Consider the following 24,984-nt stretch of genomic DNA (forward strand, 5'->3'; position numbering starts at 1 on the left):
CCTCAGGCCCCGAGTACGAATTTCGCCTTTTGAGCTTTGCTTGCAGGGAAAGACACCCACACACACCCCTACGCGCATAGAAGCCTTTTTTGCTGGCTTCTCGGCTTTTGTACGCTTTCCCTGCCACCCGTTTCTCAAAGTTTCAAACGTCTCCTCTAAGGCTTAGCCATAATAGGTTTCTTTTAACAGAGATTGGTGATTTGTGGATTTTTTCCCCCATAGGCCCTCCATCTTTAGCCTTTGGCACTATCCTACACCGGAATGCAGGCCGCGGATGAGATGCACCTTGCCCAAAATTAAGAGTCGCAATCCACATATCGTTCCACCTAAGAGGTGCAGTGGATTAAGAATGAGTGGCTTGCTTATTTAAACCCAAAAACGTCCTGGCGGGGAAGGTGCGACGATTATGGGATGGGTGATGTCAGAAGGCACTGGGCCCTTTGATGGAGGTTTTGTGTGTGTGTGTGCTGTGACGTCAAGACAGAACGGACACAATAGTGCTCTTAATGGGGCTTTCAAGTTAATACATGAGATCTTTTCCTTATCTTTTAAGGAGAGGCTCTGCCCGTTCTGCTCCCCCCCCCCCCCAAGGGCTGAGCAGGGATTTGTGCCACTAGCCCAAAGGCCTCCCCCCCCTAGGCTGGCTCTTCTCCCAGGAGGCCCAGTGAGGGATTCGAACCCCCAACCCCCTGAGCTATACATCCTGGAACCTTGTAAAATGACCCGCAGGAAGTTAACACAAACTTTACATCGACCCAAGAAAGCATTCCTGGAGTGACTTCAAACTGAAGCTTTAAAAATCCGGCCAAGGAGACAGATATAAGGACAAAACATTGCCGTCGGATCCGGGTGCAAAAGGAAGAATCGGGGTGGAGGAATAAGGTCTGTAGGGCCTCGAGGAGGGGCTGTGATCCTTAAAAGTGTTCTGAATCGGACTGTTTTTCTGGCAAGCCAACGTACCGCTTGTCTGCTATGGGGATCACCCGGGGTCTCCAACAAACGTACAACAGTAGTTCACATCATTAAAAGACGCTAAAAAGCTGCTCCTTCTGCTTCCCATTTTACCTAGCTTTATTCTCTTTTTTTGGGGGGGGGGAAGGTCTCCTCTTGACGTGCCCAAACTCCGATGGGTTCAGTTCAGGCCTTTTAGCTTCGGTTGAGAGCTCTGGCTTGATTTGAGGGAGGACTCCATTGTCTGCCTGCTTTTCGTCCTCGTTTTTAGCTACGCAGTCTACCAAGTTTAGTGAAGAACCCTGTGGGAGGCGAAAGCTTGCCTCTGGCGGCTGTTTTCGTGGCCCGGCGATAATCGTGCTCAGCCCTGATTGAAGAAAACAGTCAAGACATGATACTAGAAGGCATCAGTGAAGATAGAGGTGTGGTAAAGGTAAAGGTTCCCCTTTGAGTCCAGTCGTGTCCGACTCTAGGGTGCAGTGCTCATCCTCGTCTCCAAGCCGTAGAGCCAGCATTTTTCCATAGACAGTTTCTGTGTTCACGTGGCCAGCACGATTAAACACGGAATGCCATGACCTTCCCACCGAGGTGGTACCTATTTATCTACTCGCATTTGCATGCTTTCGAACTGCTCGGTTGGCAGGAGCTGGGACAAGCGATGGGAGCTCCCTCCCTCATGGGGATTCGATCTTACGACGGCTGGTCTTCTGACCCCCAGCGCCACCATGTGTCCCTTTGCAAACAAAGACCCTGGGTGAATTGGAGTGGACACTGAGATGTGTTCCCCCCCTGTGGGGGGGGGCTTTTCAGCCTCCATGGTGCCAGCTTTAACGTGAGGTGACGTGACACAGCTATGGGACAGGCCAGAGGCTGGAAAGGTGCTGAGGAACTGGAGGAAAGCCACGTGCAACCGGCTCTGCCCACGTGTGGTCTCATGTCATGGAAAAGTGGCTCTGGTGTGGTTCTGTGTTCCAAAGATGCCTTTCTCTTGGACAGATCCAGGAGCGGGTGGCATGGCCTGTTTGGTCCATTTTAGGAGCTCACCGCCGATGGCGTTCATTGCTCTGGATTCTAATCCTGCCCTGATGTGGAAGAGTGAGGTAGGAGAGGGCGACGCAGGTCTGAGTCGGGTGATGGCAATTTCCTGGATTTATCCCCTCTTCTGTCCTTTTGGGATGCTGGCGTTTGCTAGATGATGACATTGTATTCCGCCCCTCGGGGAAGCTGTGGGTTTTTTACCGTTTCGTAGATGGTTTTGAGATTTTGGTCTTCACTCTGCCAAAAGAAATGAGAAAAAGGTAAGCGATGCCATGGGTCATGGGGCCAGCCCTTCTCCCAGAACGGGGACCCATTCGCACCTCTCTGGCCACACCAAATTTACACCCCAGGTCCGTTCAGTCCAGCAATCCTTGGCGCAGAAGAGCCAGCCAAGCAACTCTGGATCTAATGGGAAGCATGGTGGGGGAAGATAACGTCCCTTCCCAGCTGCTGGAATTCAGTGGCACAAATTATTTTCCCTCCAGACATGTAATTCCTTCAAACCTCCATTCCCGATCCCATCCGATTTGCAAATGAAATGATGTTTCGCTCCTGGAATCCAATCCCGAAACAGAAGCAAGCTTAATCTCTGCAATGTGCAGAGCAAATCTTTGTGTGATGGCAAAGAGCCATGGTCTCCCTTGTAAGGGAGCTTTGCTTCCAATGACGTGCTGAATATCTAAAGAATATACCGTATTTTTCCATGCATAAGACTATTTTGTTTGTGTGTGTTTAGTCGTTTAGTCGTGTCCGACTCTTCGTGACCCCATGGACCAGAGCACGCCAGGCCCTCCTGTCTTCTACTGCCTCCCGGAGTTGTGTCAGGTTCATGTTGGTTGCTTCGCAGACACTGTCCAGCCATCTCATCCTCGGTCGTCCCCTTCTCCTCTTGCCGTCACACCTTCCTAACATCAAGGTTTTTTCCAAGGACTCTTTTCTTCTCATGAGATGGCCAAAGTACTGGAGCCTCAGCTTCAGGATCTGTCCTTCCAGTGAGCATTCAGGGTTGATTTCCTTTAGAACTGATAGGTTTGTTCTCCTTGCAGTCCAGGGGATTCTCAAGAGCCTCCTCCAGCACCACAATTCAAAGGCATCAATTCTTCGGCGGTATGCTTTCTTTATGGTCCAGCTCTCACTTCCATACATCACGACAGGAAAAACCATAGCTTTGACTATTCGGACTTTTGTTGGCAAGGTGATGTCTCTGCTTTTCAAGATGCTGTCAAGATTTGTCATCGCTTTCCTCCCAAGAAGAAGGCGTCTTTTAATTTCAGGGCTGCTGTCTCCATCTGCAGTGATCATGGAGCCCAGGAAGATAAAATTTGACACTGCCTCCATATCTTCCCCTTCTATTTCCCAGGAGGTGATGGGACCAGTGGCCATGATCTTAGTTTTTTTGATGTTGAGTTTCAGACCGTTTTTTGCACTCTCCTCTTTCACTCTCATTACAAGGTTCTTTAATTCCTCCTCACTTTCTGCCATCAGAGTGGTGTCATCTGCATATCGGAGGTTGTTGATATTTCTTCCGGCAATCTTAATTCCGGCTTGGGTTTCTTCCAGTCCAGCCTTCCGCATGATGCATTCTGCATATAAGTTAAATAAGCTGGGGGACAATATACAGCCTTGCCGTACTCCTTTCCCAATTTTGAACCACTCAGTTGTTCCATGACCAGTTCTAACTGTTGCCTCCTGTCCCACATATAGGTTTCTCAGGAGACAGATAAAGTGGTCAGGCACTCCCATTTCTTTAAGAACTTGCCATAGTTTGCTGTGGTCCACACAGTCAAAGGCTTTCGCATAATCAATGAAGCAGAAGTAGATATTTTTCTGGAACTCTCTGGCTTTCTCCATAATCCAGCGCAGGTTAGCAATTTGGTCTCGAGTTCCTCTGCCTCTTCGGAATCCAGCTTGTACTTCTGGGAGTTCTCGGTCCACATACTGCTGAAGCCTACCTTGGAGGATTTTGAGCATAACCTTGCTAGCGTGTGAAATGAGTGCAATTGTACGGTAGTTGGAGCATTCTTTGGCACTGCCTTTCTTTGGGATTGGGATGTAGACTGATCTTTTCCAATCCTCTGGCCACTGTTGAGTTTTCCAAATTTGCTGGCATATTGAATGTAGCACCTTAACAGCATCATCTTTCAAGATTTTAAATAGTTCAACTGGAATGCCATCACCTCCACTGGCCTTGTTGTTAGCCAGGCTTTCTAAGGCCCACTTGACTTCGCTCTCCAGGATGTCTGGCTGAAGGTCAGCAACTACATTGTCTGGGTTGTCCGGGATATCCAAATCTTTCTGATATAATTCCTCTGTGTATTCTTGCCACCTCTTCTTGACGTCTTCTGCTTCTGTTAGGTCCCTCCCATTTTTGTCTTTTATCATGTTCATCTTTGCGCAAAATGTTCCTTTAATATCTCCAATTTTCCTGAACAGATCTCTGGTCTTTCCCTTTCTGTTATCTTCCTCTATTTCTTTGCATTGTTCATTTAAGAAGGCCCTCTTGTCTCTCCTTGCTATTCTTTGGAAGTCTGCATTCAATTTTCTGTAACTTTCCCTATCTCCCTTGCATTTTGCTTCCCTTCTCCTCTCTGCTATTTCTAAGGCCTCGTTGGACAGCCACTTTGCTTTCTTGCATTTCCTTTTCTTTGGGATGGTTTTCGTTGCTGCCTCCTGGACAATGTTACGAGCCTCTATCCAAAGTTCTTCAGGCACTCTGTCCACCAAATCGAGTTCCTTAAATCTGTTCGTTACTTCCACTGTGTACTCATAGGGGATTTGGTTTAGATTATACCTGAGTGGCCCAGTGGTTTTTCCTACTCTCTTCAGTCTAAGCTTGAATTTTGCTATGAGAAGCTGATGATCAGAGCCGCAGTCAGCTCCAGGTCTTGTTTTTGCTGACTGTATAGAGCTTCTCCATCTTTGGCTGCAGAGAATATAATCAATCTGATTTCGATATTGCCCATCTGGTGATTTCCATGTATAGAGTCGCCTCTTGTGTTGTTGGAAAAGAGTGTTTGTGATGACCAGCTTATTCTCTTGACAAAACTCTATTAGCCTTTGTCCTGCTTCGTTCTGAACTCCAAGGCCAAACTTCCCTGTTGTTCCTTTTATCTCTTGGCTCCCTACTTTAGCATTCCAGTCCCCTAGAATGAGAAGAACATCTTTCTTTGGTGTCAGTTCTAGAAGGTGTTGTAAATCTTCATAGAATTGTTCAATTTCAGTCTCCTCAGCAATGCTGGTTGGTGCATAAACTTGGATTATTGTGATGTTGAATGGTCTGCCTTGGATTCGTATTGACATCATTCTATCATTTTTGAGATTGTATCCCATTACAGCTTTTCCCACTCTTTTGTTGACTATGAGGGCTACTCCATTCCTTCTACGGGATTCTTGCCCACAGTAGTAGATATGATAATCATCTGAGCTGAATTCGCCCATTCCTGTCCATTTTAGTTCACTGATGCCCAGGATGTCGATGTTTATTCTTGCCATCTCCTGTTTGACCACCTCCAGCTTCCCAAGGTTCATAGATCTTACATTCCAGGTTCCTATGCAGTATTTTTCTTTGCAGCATTGGATTTTCCTTTCACTTCCAGGCACGTCCACAGCTGAGCGTCCTTTCGGCTTTGGCCCAACCACTTCATTAGCTCTGGAGCTACTTGTACTTGTCCTCCACTCTTCCCCAGTAGCATGTTGGACGCCTTCCGACCTGAGGGGCCCATCTTCCAGCGTCATATCTTTTAGCCTTTTGTTTCTGATCATGGGGCGTTCTTGGCAAAGATACTGGAGTGGCTTGCCATTTCCTACTCCAGGTGGAGTAGGAAAAGACTATACTTTTGTCTAAGATCTTTAGACTAAAAATTGAGGGTCGTCTTATACACGGAAATAAGCTGAGGAGAGAATGAAAACAAGTGGAAGGGAAAGCAGGGATCAAAGCGATCCTGCAGCACTTTGATCCCTTTCCCCCTGCACTTGCTAGGTTCCACTTAGATTTCTTAATTTTGGATTAGAAAAGTGGGGGGGGGGGGCGTCTTATACATGGGGCATCTTATACATGGAAGAATACAGTAGTTTGAGCTTCCGGCCGCTCATTTGTGAAAGCAAGCCTCTGTCAGAGACGAACAGCTTGCTTTTCGCAAAAGAAGGCGAGGCTTTTCAGAAAGCGGAGGCCGCCGCCAAGACCTACGTTCTGTGCTGGCAGGGAGCACCCGGGTGCAAAGTTTTCCGCAGGATGCGGGGTGTCACACCTGGGGTTTCACACACTCAACCACAGCGTGTCCCAACAGTCGCTCATTCACGACGGCCGCCTCGTTTCCTCTTCCGCCTCCACCATCTCCCACCTGCTAAGAAGCAGAAGCTCCCCCCCCCGCAAAAAAAGCACCCACCTCTTGGGAATTGCTGATTTCAGAATAAATGGTTTTCTCGCTCTGCTCGGGGTGCCCCCGTTCCCCTTTCCGCATCTTCTCATCATCGGTTTGCAGCAGATTCTAGCAAAAGAGAAGCCATTGCCAGAATCAAACTGGGAAGGATACGCCGGCCTCCCATCACGGGGACGCGTTTTAGATGGGGCAGCTCGAATCCAACTATTAAAATTTCCATGCATCTCAAATTAACATTAAAATTTCCATGCATCCTGCAAACGATACGTTTCCGAGGGTGGAAAAGCCGTTGAGATGCTTAATGCCCCTCACCGCATAATCCTAGCCAGTTTAACTCCCATGTTTTTATCCTGTGGAACTCCACGATTTACGGTCTGCTGTGGAGCGTGGCGTTTTCTCCTATAAATCCCAGCAGACGCTTTAGGACCGGATCAAGCGCTCCAAAGTTACAGCAGTGCGGTCAGCCCTTCGACTTTTAAAGGGCTACCAAACTGCTATAAACGTTGTTGTGCGGATGCGACCCGGAGGCTGTGACCTCATTTAGAACATTGCAATAACAGAAACAGGATCTTGCGTGTAGTTTTACAGTGTTTTTTTTAAAAGTTCTACTTTTGTTTTAATGTAAGAGATTCAGCGTGACACTTTGGTGAAAGATTCCTGTGTTGTTGTTTTATTTTAAATAGCTGATGATTCAAAAAAATAATAATTGTGGCTTAATAATTTCTTAAGTAACGATGTGAAGTAGGCAGAAAGCACCCTCCATTTTTGGGGACTTCAATGATGAAGGAGTAAAGTTTTTATTTTAATGTTCTTCTTTTGACTCTGATGCGGTTCTGAGGAGTGAAGTGAAACCACGCGCCGGCTTCCGGTCTTGTGTGCATTTCTGAATTCTCTACCTTCATCAGAACTGAAACCAGAGCAGATCTGAGACCTGAGTTTGATTCCCCCCCCCAAAACAAACCTGATTTCTCAATCAGGTTATTATTATTTTTTTTCCAGTTTGGTTCTGACGGCCTTCAGTCTCCCATAAGGTGAATTGAATGAAAGGTCCTCGTTTCCTACCTGTTTGCAATGGTCTACGGTGGTGTAAATGGTCTGAATACCATCACTTTTCACCTTGGCTGGTCTCCCTCTCTGTCGGGGTGGCTGCATTTCACCATCCTGGGAGCAAACACACACAAAAAGAGAATACTCGAATATTTGCTCCCGTCCTTTCAGACATCTGGGTGAGACGTGGGCCCGGATCATAAAAGCTTGCCCAGACTCTGAGACCTTCCCAAGATGCCCTCCCTCTTTCCCTTTACTTTTGCAAGCATGTTAGGTAGAATGCAAGAGAGTTTCTTCAATGTGGTTGATCCTGACCTGTGGAACTCCCAGCCACAGGATGTTAGGCTGGCTCCCCCCCTGCTACCCTGCAGGCAAAGAGCTTTTCATTCGGGGGGGGGATTTTTAGCCATTGACTATCTGACGAGGAAGAGGTTTTAAAACTGATTGGCGCTTCCCCCCCCCCCCGAATGTGCTTTTAGCTCAGTGTTTTTAATAAAAGGCACATTTGTTCTGTTGCCGTGAAGTGTGGTGCACATCAGAGGGTGGAGAAAAATTCAGATTAGATCGGGGGGTGGGGGGAGAAGAAGAGAAAGTTGGGTATTTTTGGCTTTTAAGGTGTGATCACTTCTTTTAAAAAAAATACATGTGCTGATATGTGAAATGGAAAGTTAACCGTATCCCCACCCACCAGGAGTCAAACAGCCGGTGGTTTTTGGCAGTGCCAATTAGACACCCCCCCAAAGGAGCTTGGGGGGGGGGGAGTGGTCACACACCTCTGTGAGTTCGTGTTATCTGTTTTCCTTGGCCGGCCCTCCTTTTATGCGAAAACCCTGCATGCCTTATTTCCAAAGCTTTGCACCAGCTCATGGCATGGACAGGATTAAACCGGCAAAGGGGCAAGGATGGGGGGGGAGTCATCCCTTTAATGCCCCCCAGCTTTATTCGGTTGGGGCTCTTTTGCTTCTGAGTGGCATCGCCTGCGTTTCTGGATTTTGCTCCTCTTGTTTGCAGAAACAAAAATATTTGCCGACCGCCCTTCGGTTTTCGTGCATGGAGTTTTGTGTATGGAGAGATGTTTCGGAACAGCTTTAGCCCAGCCCTCGGGGTATGGCACAAAAAGATGAAAGGAACACCACATTTTAAAACGTTTTATAGATTAGTTAGAGATATGGAACTTGTCTGGATCAAAACCCACTCCTTGGAACGCATGTGCCCTCTATGACATTTGAAGGAGTGGGTTTTGATCCAGAAACGCTCCCACGGAAATAGATCTGTTGGTCTTTAAAGTGGCACAGTATTTTGGCTTTTCTCTGTGTCTTTTATTCCTTTCTTCCTCTTTAACCTGTTTAATTTTTGCCAATATGCGCTAACTGACTCCTTGATTGTCTGGGGGCGTTTATTCGAATTCTTTGTGGCCATCGTTCATCATGGCCGTGCCTTTTTCTGCCTCCATTTCCCCTCCGCCTCCACCTGCTATGATGTGCCTCTATTACACACGAAGCGGCAACGTTATACCCAATACAGGATTGGAAATGGATTGTAAACCGTGTTTCCCCCCCCCTCAATTTTTCAAAGGTGCCCAATGCCATCCTTTGCTCTGATGGTGATGGGACAAACCACCGCAGTTCTCCAGGGTGTCTCAGTGAGAGACAGGGAGGTGTGATGGATAGCATGGCAGACGAGGACCCAGGCGTCCTGAGTCCGGCCATGAAAGCACATGCAGGTTGGTAACCGCTTAAACATCCCACATCTCTTGAAAAACCCCCATCGGGGTCATTCTCACACATCAGAGGAGACCTGATGGCGCGTAACCACAATATGTCTCGGTAGGTGCATCCGGTCACGCAGTGAGAGGGGCTGGACTAGATGACCTTCGGGAGTCCCTTCGAACTCTGTGATTCTGTGCTCGGAACTTACCCTAGGAACATTTGTGACTTCTGCATAGGGAGCCTGGGACAGCCTCTTGTCTCCTGCAAAGAAAATCAGGGATATCAACTGAACTAGTTTTTGTCCCATCCAGAGATCCTTAATTATCGTTAATATTTCTGTCGCATCACGAGTAGCTCCTGCACTGAGTTAGCAAGGGGTGCCTCTCACAGACACCCCGATTCAGGTTAGGGTACCCCATCTCCGGTTACAACCCCATGGCAATATATTTTGAGTGTGTTTATTCCTCGGATCTCCGAAGGAAAACTCCCTACACGCCGAGATATTGGCTCCCAGCTTTATTTTTAATTTAATTTATACCCCCCCTCCCCATCAGCTTTCTCCTAACAAAGTTAGCCAATGCAGCCTTGCTTATGGATTAATTGGGTTTTGATTGGAACATGCGGTTAGTGTCATCGAAAAGGCATCGGTCGGAAACCAGTGTTAAAAGCCGGGGAGCCGTACGAACGAGGTGGTGCTCTGCCAGCAGAAGGAGTGAGTCGATAAGCGTCGCGGTTTAATCAAAATAGATATATTTATTTTGCCATTTAAAAAAATAGTAAAAACAACCACAGTAGGAATTGCAAAACCAGCCACAGGAAGGGGAGGGGAGCGTGCGCAAGAAAACACAGCATTTGTCTATTTTACAGTACAAATGTAAACCACTTTTGAATTGGGTATCATTGCCACGGATCTAAAGCAAAAAGTTCCAGCAATGGTGCTTCTCCTGAACGGTGAGAAATGATCAAATACGGCCCCCCCCTCTGTACCCATGCACATGACATTGGGGTTTTTTTTCACAAAAAACACCAGGGTAGTTTACAAAAATGCCTCTGGGTCTGAGATGTAGTGAAGAGGAAAAACACTCTCTTTCTCTGGAATTTACACATATATTCATGTTGGGGTTTGTGGTGAACAGTTTACTGTCAAATGTGAAGGAAAAAAACCAACCACCAGGAAACACACAATATTTTCAACCTTGTGAATTCAGCTGCTCTTTTCCGTAGAATATTCACAGTGACTCGGGTGAAAAGATCCAGAAGCCCTGGGCATTTTTCAGGGTCATTCCCTGCCCCGAAGCGCTTACAATGTTCACAGGAACAGCTAGAATGATCTCTCTCCCTCTCTGTGTATATATGTATGTGCATATATAAACATTTGGTTTACCCATTTTGAGATATTTTTGTAGAACTTAAAATACATATACATATAAACATTTTGTAATAAAATATTATACATATTACAAAATTATATATGTGTGTGTATACAATATGTAATATATATGTATGTACATGTGTGTTTGTTTAAAATATTTCGATCCTGCCTTTCTCCTTAAAAAGAACCCGAGGCGGCCAATTTTATTTTATTACAATTTTTTGTAATAAATATGTATCTCTCTTTGTACATATATACACATATACTTACATGTTTTATACACACACACTGTTACAAAGTTTTTATATGTATATATTTTTATAGTTCTTTAGAATAGCTAAAACTTTGTAGCACACATTGTTACAAAGTTGTTGTAAAGTTCTTCAAAATAGCTAAAACTTTGTAACGCACATTGTTACAAAGTTTTTATATGCATATATTTTTTTAAAGTTCTTCAAAAATAGCTAAAAGTGGGTAAACCAAACTTGGCAAGTCAGAAATAAAACTATAGAAACAGGGAATGCATAGAATGTTAAGAGAAGAATCCCCACGCGGTGAGGCAAAGCAAGGCGGGGATATCTGCTCGATCGAGTCATCATCATCATCATCATCATCATCATCATCATCATCATCATCATCATCATGTGCCATGTAGTCAGTCCTGATATATGGCAACATTTTACAAGGTTTTCCAGGAAGAGAAGGCTCAGAAAGGGTTCCCCCTTCCCTCCTTCCGGGGTTGCCCTGGGGCTCCTGTGCAGTTTTTGCCCCCAAGGCTACCCAGGCTGGCTCTACTCTCCCAGGAGGCCCAGTGTGGGATTTGAACTCCCAGCCCTCTGCCTCTGCAGACAGAGGCCTAAACTATGGAGCTATCCAGCCTGGTAACACATAATTATGTGTGGAGATGGCCACGAATTTTAAAAACGAATTACCAAATTTGTTCCAAAAATTTGCTAATTTCTCAATTCATATTCATACGAATCACTGCCCCAACGAATACGAATCAATGCATTTTGAGCAATTTTTTGATCCATCAATTGATTTGGCTATAAAACAGCCTTTGAGGCTCCCCAAAAGAAGGGAAGCTGGTGGATCAGGGTCTGGATGGTCACAACTAGGCACAAGTCCCATCATCCAGTGACTTAAGAGGCTTTGACAGTCTCCCAGTCCCGTTCACCGAGGTGAGGCTGGTAGCAGCCAAGCAAGGGGGGGGCAATGCTTGCTTTGCTCTGCTTTTAGCAAGAAATAACGGAGTTTGGGAGAATTAACTTTTGGGGATTCCACCGGGAGTGGCTGACGGAGGTATCTGGAGAGCTTGAGGCTCAAAAAGTAACTTTTCCAACCTTTGGGGAAAGAACAGGCTACCTGAGAGGCTGAGGGAGAGCGCCCTCCCCTGTTTAAGCCTCACAGTAACCTTGTGAGGTAGGCCAAATTGAAAGAGAGTGACTGTCCCCCAGTGGTGATTTGAACCCAGGTCTCTCGCCCTTTGCTATGCCAAACAGATTGCTCAAGGGTGTTGCTTTTGGAGGCATAGCTTAGAAAAGTTCCTTTTCCTGAGCCATAGGGAGTCCCTCGGCTGGAGGGGGCGGGTGGCCATCCAGCCAAGCTTCTGACTAATAAAACCTGGCCATCTTTAAGATACCACAGCACTCTTGGTCATTTTTGGATCCAATGGATAACAGACTAACACAGCCAACCCTTCTGAGCAGTTTGCAGCCATGAGCCATGGGATCTTGCAGCCACCGGGTGGGTGGAACATGGGATTTGTTATCCCCACCCACCAGAAAAGAGGTTTCCAAGTTCTGCCCTGGCAGAGCTTCAGATGGGGAAAGGGGGAAAATTAAGGGACTGGGTTTGGGATGGAAAAGAGAGGAAGCCTAGGAAGGGAGAAATGCAGGGTTGTTGTTGTTGTTGTTGTTGTTGTGTGTGTGTGTGTGTGTGTGTGTGTGTGTGTGTGTGTGTGTGTGGACATCCCCTGCCCACAGACTGGCAGAAAAGAGGGTCTCCTGCCCGGAGGAAAGAGGCCAAGGAAGGAAAAAGGCGCAGAATCTCGCTCTCAGGGACCCGAAGCATCACCTGCCAAGCAACCAGGAAAGAGATTTTAGCCGGTGAGAACAACTTGACTTAATCGATACACCCTTAATTAAAACCGCTCAGCCTTTTAAAAAAAGCTGAAATCCATCTGTTTTGCAACCTTGAAAAGGCCCCATGAAATGGGGAGTGGGTGGGAGAGGACGTTGAAAGGGGTGCCCCATCCCCAGAAATGGTTGGGAACGGCCCTCAAAACGAACAAGCCCTCCAGCCTACAAAACTAGAATTCAGAGGGTGGGCTTTTCGGGTTTAAAACGAATACAAAGAACTGGTCTCCTTGTCATCTAATGGCAGAAAGCAATGGGCCAGCTTCCGATCCATCATCTGGGCCACCCATTCATTTAAATATGTGTGTATATAAATGAATGGGTGCTATATATGTGTGTGTGTGTGTGTGTGTGTATATATATATATATAATTTTTAAAATAAATTTTGCTGAATTTTTCGGTTTCTGATGGGAACTCTCATGTCTTCTTCAGCAGATGCACTTGCTCAAACAAGGGGGGGGGGAATAATAAAAGGCAAAAATAAGGAGGCAGCTGTTTACCTGCACAATCCAGATGTTTCCGGTGGGCAGCTGTGAAGAGAAAAACATGAAACTAAAAGGGAGGAATTATTGGGTAGAAGAAGAAGAAAGAGAGGCTAGATTTGTCTCTTCTCTCCCGGGGCTAAAATTTCTTTGCTTTTCTGTTTATATCTCTGTGACCATTAAGGTAAAAATCAGGGCTTGTTTTTAAAGGCCAACCGAAATGTAATTCCTAGGAAGGGGTGGGCTGGTCGTGGCCCTCCAGATGTTTATTGGGCCATAACTCTCATCCAGGGGCAGTGAGCGCTGGTTTTTAAAGATGTCTTAAAAGCTTTCCTAAAGGCAAGCGGTTCCCTTAAAGAGATCAGGAGAGCAGTGGGAAAGTTATCTATATGGACTACGAAGCTCAGAATCCACAGCCCTTCATATCCAAACAAACCTCAACAGTTTTTTTCTGTTTCTCTTCTCTGTTTCGGGTGAGCTTTGGCAGGAAGAGAATATTTATAAAAATGTACTGAGCTAAGAATAGAAAAAAAATATTTTCTATTCTTAGCTCAGTGCATTTTTAGCAGGTATTTTTAAATAGAATAGGGTACCTTTTTTCTTCCACCAGCACACAAGGATGACAAGCAGCCCCATCAGTGCAATGAGGCCAAGGGCGATCGCGACATATACCCCAGAACTGCTCGGAACTTCTGAAAAAGAAAGAAGAGAAACCACAAAAATACAACAACCGCCTGGGTGAGGTATTCTAGCAGTCCTTTCAAAATTGTGGACAATATTGTCGAAACCCGGGTCACGGAGGTTCTGGGCACAAAGACTCGCTTGTGCAACGTTTGCTGAACACGCTTGTCCCCATGCACGCCCACAAGGTTGTCATGCCACCGAAGCCACAGCCCTTCGGAAACAGACACTGCTAGACCTGAGGTGTTCTCCTGCAGATGAGGTCCTGCAAGGCGACTTCACAAAAGGGCTGCCTGGCTCATGCATCTGTGCAGAAATCGCAGGGCGAGCCAAGATCGAAACCCACGGTTTTCGTCCACAAGAGCAAAATCATTGAACTTAGTTTCTGATTCTAGCACATCCTCCAAAAGAAGCTTAGCAAATATTGATATTAAAGAGGATATAAGAACGAAGGCCAGAGGGTTCATGCCTTAAAACAGACGTTTAAAACCTTTTGAGGCCATTGAATGAGGTTTGGGCAGGAAAATGTTCAGGGTTTTTTTCATACTATTCTCTAATCAATTTTAAGGGTTTTTTGTTTAGAAATGCATCAATGAGCAGTGTAACTAGTAAGGCAATTAGTTACTTTTGAGGAAGAGCAGCAAGTTACCAACACGTGATCTCTGAGTCCTGTAAATATACGTGTGCCGTTTTTCATTCCTTTTTTAAAAGTCACTTTCGGTGCGCTGGGAATCGTTTTGCAAGAAACGTCTTCTGAACGGGGCTCCTTGGCTGGGAGCTTTTCCAGATTGGAGGCAAATCCAATCTGGACCAAAAACCGTTTGAGATCGAATAAAAAAAATTCCCAGGGGCTCTGTGTCTATAAACCAATCTTACTGTAAATGACTTTGATAAAACCCCTGCAAATCAAGAATTTAGTGCGGGCGTTTGCTGTTCTTCGGTGCTCCTGCACTCCGGCGAACGCCTGCATTCAATTGTAGCCGTTTTCCAATGAAATTTATATCAACTGAATTACATCGGTGAGTGTAACATGTAGGAATCTGGCCAGTTTTCTAAAGACATCCTTTATCATGTCTTTTAAAACTGATATTTCACACACACAAAATATACAAATAGACACAAAACATGGCACATTCACAGAAAGAGGGCGAAAACAGACATCAGCGAAAATAGATTATTCATTCCCTGGATGTACCCAAGATGCTGTTTTTTCAGAATGTGTTTTTTTTAAAATTCTTTCATGCTTTTTAATTATTATTGTATAATTAATTGACTGATCTCTATTGTTGTACAATTAACCAACCTATCCTTAATTGTTCTGATATAATTAACTGACTGATCTCCAATTGTTATTGCAGAATTAACTGATCTGTAATTATGATTGTGGAATTAACTGATCTGAAATTATGATTGTAGAATTAATGGATTGATTTGTAATTGTTATTGTAGGTTTCATTGTGGGTTCGCCACTGGTTTTACCATTGTGAGCCACCTTGGGTCTCCTCGCTGCGAAAAGGGAAGACTGAAAATGAAAATGAATGAATGAATAAAATTACTCCGAAGAGATAAGTACGTACGTACGTACGTACGTACGTACGTACGTACATACATACATACATACATACATACATACATACATACATACATACATACATACATACATACATACACAGCGTATTTTTCTCACCATAAGACGCACTTTTTCCCACAAAACAGGGGGTAGAAAGTCTGTGCGTCTTATGGAGCGAAGAAAACAGATTATATTTTCCTGTTTTCTTCTCCTAAAAAATTGGTGTGTCTTATACACACACACACACACACACACACACACACAATTCTTTGCTTTAAGTTTGGGGTTGTTGTTTTTTTAACAAAAAATGTATTATAACAAACAGAGGCGGGGAGACTTTAACACAACAGCTACACATAAAAACTGAGAAAACAGACAGAAGCTGAGCGAAGAAGCCATTATTCCAGAGCTTTTTCTCATCAAATATTATCTTAGAATGGCAGAGCTGGAAGGGGCCCTCTGGATCATCAAGAGTCCGGCCCCTGTTAAGGAGGCACAGGGAGGATTCGAATTCTCAACCTAAACCACTGAGTTATCCAGCAGTTCCTGTACTCCCATTGACGCCGTCACTCCTATCGTCCAGGTCTTCCGTCATCACAGGAAGCATCGGCCAAGCAACGTGAGTAAAAAATGAATCATTTTCTCTTCTTTTTGTCCAAACTAGAATGGGAAGTTCATACGCAAGGGCGCAGGTGTCAAGAGTCCATCGTCCCAGCCTCGTGGCACTCTTTTAACTGGAAGCGTGGCTATTTTGGACTACAGCCTCCAGAATCCACAGGTGGCTGTCTGCAGTTGGCGTGTCGTCACACCTGACTCTTGAGTTGCAAGAGTTTGGATCTGGGGGGAGAAAATGTTGCCTCTCTTGATCTTGAAAGAGACCCCAGGGCTTCTTCTTTGGGGGCACCCAGACATGTTAGGGTTGGCATCCTAAGGCTGAGCCAGAAAATCTTGCCAGCATCGTCCAGTGGAATCACGCGGCTGGCACTGTTTTTAAGTGGTGATCCCCCAAAAGAAATCCAACTTTGTCAGCTTGCCAATGGCGACGCTCCACGAGCAAAACGGCGACCCTCATAGTAAGCAAAACAGGATTCTGGCGTGGAGTTCCTTTATTCAGTTTATGGACTGATCTTGGCTTTGAAGTCAGTGGAAACGAGGAAAGGGGAATTGGGTACCAGCTTCGGCGAAGGCTGGAAGGGAGAGCTTCGGGTGTTTCCTTTGGCAAACAGGCAAAGACCTTCCTCTTTGGGGCAGCTTTGGGGCAAATGGAAAGCTCTTTCCAAAGCCAGCTTTGTTCCCCCTGAAGTACAAGGCTCTGCATTCGGTCGGGCTGGTTTTTCACACCCTCCCCATCCATAGGATGTTCTCCTCATCTTGCTTTATACAGTGCTTTTTCTATGTTTTCTGCTCCTCCTGAAAGGATGATGTATATATTTTTGGACTGAATAACATGTGCAAAATGCTCTTATCTTGGGAAACCCCTGAGCGAATAAATGGTTTTTAATGTGTGATGATGCTGGGCTTCCCCCCCCCCACCCCATGGTAACTGTTTGAATGACTTTAATTCAGTATTTCAATATCTGTTGAGTTATATTAGAATATTCTACTTGATTGTGCTTTCTGTTAGACCTGTTGTTCAATTCAGCTCCGAGATGGTCCCGGTGTTGGGAGAACTGACAGGGAAGGCTTTGTGCAAATGCAAACACATGCAAATAAATGAGGATGTTTGCATGAAAAGTTTGTTTTGGAAGTATTTCCTTGTGATCTGTTGCTGACCCAGCCGGAGCGTGTGACTCTAGTTTTCTTCACTTCCTCCAAAGATATCATCAATGTGAAACTGACTGTTTAAAAGTCCCGTGGGTCACATTTTGCCTCGAGGTCCAGCGTATATCCTCCCCAAGTCTTATTCATTTTGCCACATGACCTGATTATCCATGTCCCACCCAGTTTTTCAGGGTCTGTTTACCCAGATTCCCCTTGTGCCTTTTTTCTGGAACCGGATGGATCTGCAGTGCTTCTGGCCCTGCTCTCGACCCTTGCCGGCCCACCTCTGTGACGCCGCAGGGGCTTGACCCAACACATCGCAGGGGCTGGACCCATGGTTCAGATTGTAGACCGTTTGCCACAAGGAGCAAGATCTTGCTTCCGTGGGAGCAGCCGGATTCCACCAAGTGGAGTTCGAAGAACCGGTCCGTCTCTGCTGTTCTCTTGGCGAGGGATGGGGGGGGGGAACTGGATGCTTTGGGATTTAGGGAAGATTTCAGTTCAGGGGCACAAAGGTAAAGAATGGGGGGGCAGAGCTCACCACTGTTAGGGGTTGCCTCCGTTGGAGATCTTGCGCTTGGATGCTCGGCTGGAGTCGGGGGGGGGGGACACACGACGAGGGCAAAAGAGCAGATCAGAAAAAAAAAGTCAGGCAAAAAGGTTCAGTGGCTTTTCAAACACCCCAATTTTCCTCACACGGCCAGCCTGGTTTTGTAAGCAGGGCCGAGGATCTTCACAAAATCTTCACGAAATCTCAAAGGAACAGCACTTATAACGTTTTTTTTCCTGACTAGCGTGGGCCTCTTTGTCCTCCCCTAGACCCAAAGAGGTGTTATGTGCTGTTATCAGTCATGACGGACTGTTGCCCTTCATCTCCGCCATGTATATCGCTTGGCAGCCCAAATCCTACTGCAGAATTTCGCCAACTTGACGCTGGTGGCTTAACGCTCAGCAGTGAATGGCCACAAGCCAGGCAGTCAGAGTAGGAATTTCATGTCACACACCCTGATTCACCCAGTTCCTTTGCAAAAGGGAGCACCCACACCAACGTCTTGATTTAAAGGAAAATTCAGGGATGAACGTGATGCGGTGTTATTAACAGGGTCCCGGCTTCTGAACTGTTAAGTTTGCATAATTTCTATTAGCTTTCCAACTACAGTACCTACAAGTAAACTGCAGCCGGGAAGACCTTCCTCGGTGTGACATTTTTATCCTGAAAAAACAGCAAGGAATCCCTCCTACTAATAACGAAGTACGATTTTCTTTGGAAAAAAGAACAACGCAAAAACTTACCAGCACAGATTTCCTGCACAGAGACCGTCCTGGATGCCTCGCCAATGGGGTTCCTGGCTCTGCAGGTGGCATTCAGATCATCCTCGTCATTGACTCTGAGGATCCTGGTAGCAGACTGTCCCCAAGGCTCAGCCTTGCTCTCATCCTCCCAGCCAAACACCACATCATCCTCCCAGGGCCCCGCCGAGCAGTTCAGCTGCCTGGTTCCATTCCCTGTTTTGTGACACCGGACGGTCAGGTCGGCCTCCGACAGACGCTCTGCACAGAAAGGGGGAAAGATATAATGAATGTGAAAAGCACTAATTATTAGAACGGACGACCACAGAAACATGGGACTAAATTAAAAGCAGAGTGGTCTCAGCTCCAGGGACTTAAGAGCAGCCAGAAGGGAAACAGGGGAATATGGGGATCCCTTTCTTTTTCCCCCTGTTCTTTGTTTGGTTTGTTAAAGAGAGCCAAGTATTATTAATAAACCAATTGGCCAAAATCTTCTTGCTCGGTTATACCAGTGGAACAGGAGTGGCGTAACTTAAATGGCCGGGAATTTTTGAGTCTCTCCTTGGAATCATCGTTTGGGGAAAAAAAGGGAGTGCAGGATGGGACTCTGTATGGCACAGGAGGCTGTATTGTGTCCAGTTTGAATCTCCTGAAAAGCGGTCATCTGTTTCCCAAAACAAATCTTGGGCTTGAAATATTTAAGGAGTGGTTTTACCAGTTCCATTTCCCTACTGAGTTTTCATGGCTGAGTGGGGATTCGAACCCAGCCCCCGTGAGTCCTAGGCCATCACTATTCTCCACTACCCCACCCTGGATATCCCTGTTTGGCCTATAAGTGACATTTGAAAAGGTAAGGTGTTTATTGGGTGACCAAAAACATTCAAATTCAAACTCTTTATCAGGCTGGGTGGGGCAAAGGGAGAGAAGCAGAGAACTCCAGAATCCATCCCGAGCCAGGTATTATGAATCATCCTCATCATCTTAGAACGGCGGAGCTGGAAAGGACCCAACGGATCCAGCCTGGCCCAGAGGGGATTCGAACTCTCAACCTCCAACTCCACAGCCAGAGACCTAAACTGCTGAGTGGTCCAGCTGTGGGTTACGTTCCATGTCCCTTGGAGGGTCCAACTGTTGACACCTTTCAGGCTGGCTCTCCAAGGCCGCCCCTCTCTCTCTCTTTCAGAGTTTAAGGAACTCCAAATCCCATGGTCGTTCACAGCTGGGGTGGGGGTTGAGCTTTTTTCTGCTCTTTCTCCAGGCTTTGGGACATCCAGCCGGCCGAGGAGTTCTGAAGGACCCTGAAAGTCTGCTTTCGGTTCTTTTCTTTGCCCCGAGAAAGGCACCATTCCCACCTTGCTTGACTGTTGAAATACTTACTGTACACCCGCAGGTCAAAGGCTTCCCGCAAAGGTTCGCTTGCACCACCTCGATTTATCTGAGCCAAGTACCTTCCGGAGTCGTCTCTTCTTAGATCTCTGACTTGCAAACTTCTGCAGTCTTCGGGGGCACTCAGTCGCCCTTGAAAGCCTGGGAACAATATGTCGGGTGTACATTGCTCTCCGGGCTTTAAAAGGGCAATATTGGAAGGGTCTTTGCTTCCCTCACTTTTAAGCCAGGAAATTAGTTTAAAGGGTGGAGACGTCTTCAGCTCGAAAGTGACCGATTCCCCCAGCGCTCCGTTCACCTCTGTGGCATCTTCTGCTCCGGAGGACGCTGTGCCTTCGGGAAGAGGAGGGAAATAACATAACGTGTGAGGAATTTAAGCACTGGATTAGCTAAATGCTAATGATCTAATGCTTATACAAATCATTCTCATCAGGGCCATCATGCCAGCACTTTCCCCCCTCAGACCAGCACCTGTTCTTCCTACCTTTCTTTTTTGTCAGTTTCTGTGTTTTCTTTTTTGAAAAACCATTTTATTCCTATCTAAACATACAAACGAAAAAACATTAACTATCTAACAGATAATCAACAAAACAAACAGACAAAAAACCCCCACATAGCTAAGCATCCATCCTTCCCCCATGGATCAGAGATTTCCCCATTGTCTTGACCAGCAACGGTTTCTTCACATCCCTGTTCCTGCATTGGGTGCAAATTAATTGGCATGGCTTCTTGAGCGATGGAGGGCCAGCTGGCGTGGGTGGGTGGGTGGATAAGAAACACCATCCCTTACAGTGTCCTTGAAAGTAGTTATATTGAAAACTAGACTCTATTGGGCAGTTATCGGAATGACTGACAGGTACTTAAGTCGGGTTCAGTCAGACAGAGTATTGGGTGTTTTCTAATGATCTCTTAAACCTGTTGAATGTGCATCTGGGGGCTTGCATGAATGTCCCAGTCTGTTCACATACAAATGCCAACATAATTGTCTTTTTTTATGGTATCAGCCATCTTGAGTCCCTTTTTAGCAGAAAGGTGGAGCAACACTGTTTTAAATAAACAAATATTACAATGCGGGGCACAGCAGTCATTTTAATCAGTAAATAGGCCGTCTTTTGACGGCGGTGCTTAGCTATTTCCTGAACACTACGATTCTGTGGAAATGCATAATGAGACTTTTCAAGAGAAGTATGCAAATAAGTAAAGATTTGTAACGCTCGCTTGCCGAGGCGGGGAAGCACACATTTGCAATTTCCTTTCCTGCACTGAGGTGTCTCACGTCCTGCTTGCCGTCTCTCTTGCCCCGGTTGTGTAAGAGCGGCACACAGCAAAAGCTGACAGGTTCTCAAAATGCAAAACCACGTGGGAGGATCAGGGCCCTCCTCACCGCAGCGTACAACAGTAGAGGAAGGGTAAGGACGGTGCCAGAAGCTGGAGGTACCCTTGTGGATGGCATGAGATATTGTATCACCACCGGCCAAAGAGTTGGGCGTCCTCGCCACCTGCAGCTGCCCTTTGAACCAAGTTTCTAGTCCTCATGGAGCTATCAATGAGGTTTTGAGAGCAAACGGCTTTCGCTGCCGCTGCAGTTCCTTCATATTCTGATTGACTGCGAGGGCTCTCTGGACAGGACCCCTCCCCAGGTTTTACCCAAAATGCCACCGAAGACTGAAGCTGGTTGTGGCGTCCAACACAGAGAGCAGAATCTCCCCCATCGGTGCAGCTTGAAGTAACTAGATGCCTGTAACTTGTTACTTTCCGGGTAGCAAGTCGTGTAATGAGTAGTTACAAAGCAGGCCGATGTAGAAGCAACTCACTTCATACATGCCCAGAAAAAATTCCCATTTTCTCTTTGTCTGAATCCATGATGTTATTGTGCATTTCTGGGTCACCATAGAAAGGGGGAAAAACTCAAAAATGAGGAAGCATAATGCATATGACAATGATGCCGTCCTTGGGAGAAGTGGTAGTCAGAGGGATTATGGCGTCTAACCTCCTTTTAAAGTTCCCTTTTTAACTTTGCAGGATTGCATTTCTTAAAGAAGGGAATGCAGAACCCTTTTTAAAAAAAATATATTTCTCTTTGAAAAGCAGGCCTGATCATTAGTTTTAACTCCTTCTTTTGAAAAAAAAAAAAAAAGAATTGTTAACACTCTTTGGGCTTAATTCTATTTTCCTGGCAATGCCTTAATTTCCTTTTTGATTTTTAAGCATGCCCTGTTCCATTATTGGAAGAAAAAAACAAGATAGAAAGAAAGGAAGTAAATAATAATAAAATATAAACCCCACAAGGGCCACTTCTGGCCGCTGTGCCCAAATGGGTAGGCTTGTGGACCTCCGTCTGGGCATTCCCCCCCCATGCCTTCTTGGTTTGAGTGTCTGTGGGGGGGAGATTCTGGCTTTTGGGGGGAGTTGACGGCTCAGCTGTCCTTCTTTTTTCTGACACCATCTGCTCTGTCAGCCCCTTACAGACACATCGCTTCCCATTTCCCCTTTTGTCATGGCAGGTTTCCTGCAACCGCACCAACATCCTCTTTCCTCAGCTCTGATCGGTTCCTCCTTCATCGTTGGTCAACTTTTTTGAGGCTCCCAAGGCCAGGGGGCACAGGAAGGATCGGTGGGGGTGACGCTCCACTCTGTCGAGTCATCAGAGGCTCGTTTCTTATGCCCCAGAGTCGCCCTCAATGGACAGACGTCCTCCTGACTCGCAAGGGTTTTGCAATTCTCTCCAAAGACATTCCATGTGCCTGCTTCAAAGCGGCAAATAATGATCGCTTGTCTTCTTTTTGACAATATTTGCAAAGTGCATTATCAAAGTGGGTCACTAGAGGGAACCAGAGAGAAGGTCTCTCTCTTTTTTTCCCCCCTGACCTGCAGGCACCAGAAAGCTCTTCTAGAAGGAATTAATTACTCAACAAACGTTTAACCCTCATGATCATCTGCCGGCCCAGAAGAGATGAACAACACAATGAAAAACCAATACCCCAAAGGGAATCCAGAAAGGAATTGAATCGTTATTTTTTACTGTACCAACTGCGCCCTATCTGTAAACATAGTCAAGGTTTTTGGAGATTTTGGCCTACTTTGTCCGGCAAAAAGGAAAGGAAACAAAGCTTTTTGCGAGGCAACGCCAGCCTCCATCCTATGCAAACTTTGGAGTTTTCTCAGAATTTTCTGTTTGAGGCCAGCCTGCCGACCCCCCTATCTGGCGCAAAAAGTCTCACGAGCAAAAAAAAAAAAAAAAAGACGCTGGGGATATCTCAAAATTGCACAACGTGGTCTGTGGTCTTTGAGGGACAAGAACTTTTATCACTTCCTGTCTTGATGCTTCAAATGCTTGCGTAGCTCTAATCTCTTAAGAGCAGCTGGTTTTACTGTTTGTTCTGGGGGGTGGAGAGAAGCTGTAAAGCCTCTTCAACAGTTTGGGCAAGATAATATATGGACAGACACATCACAGTCCAAATTAGATTAAGGTAACATGCAACGCTGGCCTTGCCATTAAAGGTGATGGCACTTTTTCCCTCCAGAGACGTAATGCCTTAAAAACTGCATGCCCGAGTAATCAGACTTGGGAATGAGGCCTATTTTTGCCTCTTTATGTTCTAGTGCAAAAGCCAAACCAACCCATTTTCAGAGGGACCAGCCTGAACTCCCTAGGCGAGTATCACGTCTGGGACAGAACTTGAACACAGACCTCTTGAAATAGTTCAGCTTGGCTAAGAGGGTTTTTGAGGGACGTGAATCGTTCGAGGAGTGGCTTCTCATCGCCGCCCCACAGTGAACTTCCACGGCTGAGCAAGGATTCGAACCCAGGCCTGCAGAGCCCTAGTTCAACACTCCCTGCGCTGCTCCACTCCGGCTCTTGTGGGGTAAGGCTCGGTGTCGTCTTTCTGCCTCAACGAGGAGCCGGAGGGGGAGAGCAAAAACGGCTCTCTTGCCACAAGGGCCGACTCTTGTCTTCTGAAGACCCCGGTCCTCACTCAGGGGTTTCCGTGCCAGAAGCCACGTCAGAAAGTTACATGTGGGAACAAGCCGAGAGAGAGAGAGAGAAACAGCCTGGCCGTGTATTTAGGAGGGCAGGGGCTTTTCGTAGGCAACACGTAAACGGACGTTTTCTTGCAACACAGCAAAATAAGATGTGAAGCAAAGAGCCTTACCTTCATGCAGCCAAAAGATGACCAGCGCCAAAGACCACAGAATTTTATGGCTCTTCATTTCGTGGGGATTTTGCTTCTTCCTTTTTGACCTCCTGATTTCTGGGGGGTTTCACCCACTCCCCTTGAGACCCAGATCTTGTTCTTCAAGAGAGGAGAAGTTCAGGGTGATGGGCTTGGCTGCTCCCCAAATTTTGCCCTGGGTCTCCCCCTGCTACTCCGGAGGCAGCATCCTTTCCCTCCATCTGGGGGGTGGCTGGTGGAGGCTTCTGCAGGCAACGGACCGCCTCGCTTCCCCTTTACAGACCCAGCCCTCCAAAAGTTCCCGATAGCTACGCCCCCCTTGTTCTGTGTCATCCAGTCGCCTCCGATTTGTGGTGACACTATGAAGAAGCCCTCTCCGAAAGTCCCGTCCACCGCAGCCCGGCTCAGCTTTCGCAGGCCAGACCCTGTGGCTTCCTTAAGGGAGTCTGTCCATCTTGTATTGGGGTCTTTCCTCTTTTTTTCCGACTTTTCCCTTCTGCCTTTCCCAGCACGATGGCCTTGTCCAGAGATAATCCTACCTTCTCGTGTTGTTCACAAAGTAGGACAGTCTCGGTTTCAACATTTTTACATCTCAAATTATCTTTCCGTAGAAGATGCAGGAAGAACTTTAAGCAGAAGGATTTTAAGCTAGAGTTGAACGAACGACAAGCTACTCTCCCCTACCCAGATGTTTACCAACTTCGGTCAATGCTGGCCAGCCTCAAACGGGAACCAACTCCGCTTTACCCCTTCCTTCCCGGCCTGCGTCGCCCAACGTTGGTAGTCCATTGGCACCCCCTGCTGCTGGATCTTGGGGCATCTTCAAGAGTTGTGGGTTTTTGTAGCACCAGAGATTTCAGGGCCTCTAAGTAAAACACAGCAGAAGTGGCGTGTTAAAAAGGCACTTCCCTGTTTCCCTTTCGCTCTATGTCAGCACTCTATAATTTATTTATTTCTGCGAAAAACAGGCCCAAAACGGAATGAGTTCCCTCTGCCTGGTTAGC

General features: G+C 46.3%; 1 protein-coding gene and 1 long non-coding RNA gene across 3 annotated transcripts; one reads left to right on the forward strand and one right to left on the reverse strand.

Moving 5' to 3' along the window:
• Window positions 1-775: 775 nt before the first annotated feature.
• On the reverse strand, window positions 776-24,764 carry LOC110091216 (SLAM family member 9). Of its 2 annotated transcripts, XM_072984205.2 has the most exons (9): window positions 23,960-24,764; window positions 19,797-20,138; window positions 18,423-18,680; window positions 13,711-13,809; window positions 13,136-13,165; window positions 9,333-9,385; window positions 7,431-7,529; window positions 6,375-6,476; window positions 776-2,226 (listed from the first exon to the last, which is right to left on the reverse strand). In XM_072984205.2, the coding sequence occupies exons 1-9, from the start codon at window positions 24,015-24,017 to the stop codon at window positions 2,140-2,142; spliced, it is 1,128 nt and encodes a 375-aa protein (XP_072840306.2). In that variant the 5' UTR covers window positions 24,018-24,764; the 3' UTR covers window positions 776-2,139. The 2 variants fall into 2 exon arrangements, with proteins under 2 accessions (XP_072840306.2, XP_078238248.1); XM_078382122.1 differs by lacking the exon at window positions 19,797-20,138 and having other exon boundaries at window positions 23,960-24,715.
• On the forward strand, window positions 13,726-15,333 carry LOC140702830 (uncharacterized). Its single transcript, XR_012082099.2, has 2 exons — window positions 13,726-13,855; window positions 15,248-15,333. It is a non-coding gene; the product is annotated as an uncharacterized LOC140702830 (long non-coding RNA).
• Window positions 24,765-24,984: the final 220 nt, after the last annotated feature.

Source organism: Pogona vitticeps, chromosome 15 (assembly GCF_051106095.1).
Source record: "Pogona vitticeps strain Pit_001003342236 chromosome 15, PviZW2.1, whole genome shotgun sequence".
Lineage (NCBI taxonomy): Eukaryota > Metazoa > Chordata > Lepidosauria > Squamata > Agamidae > Pogona > Pogona vitticeps.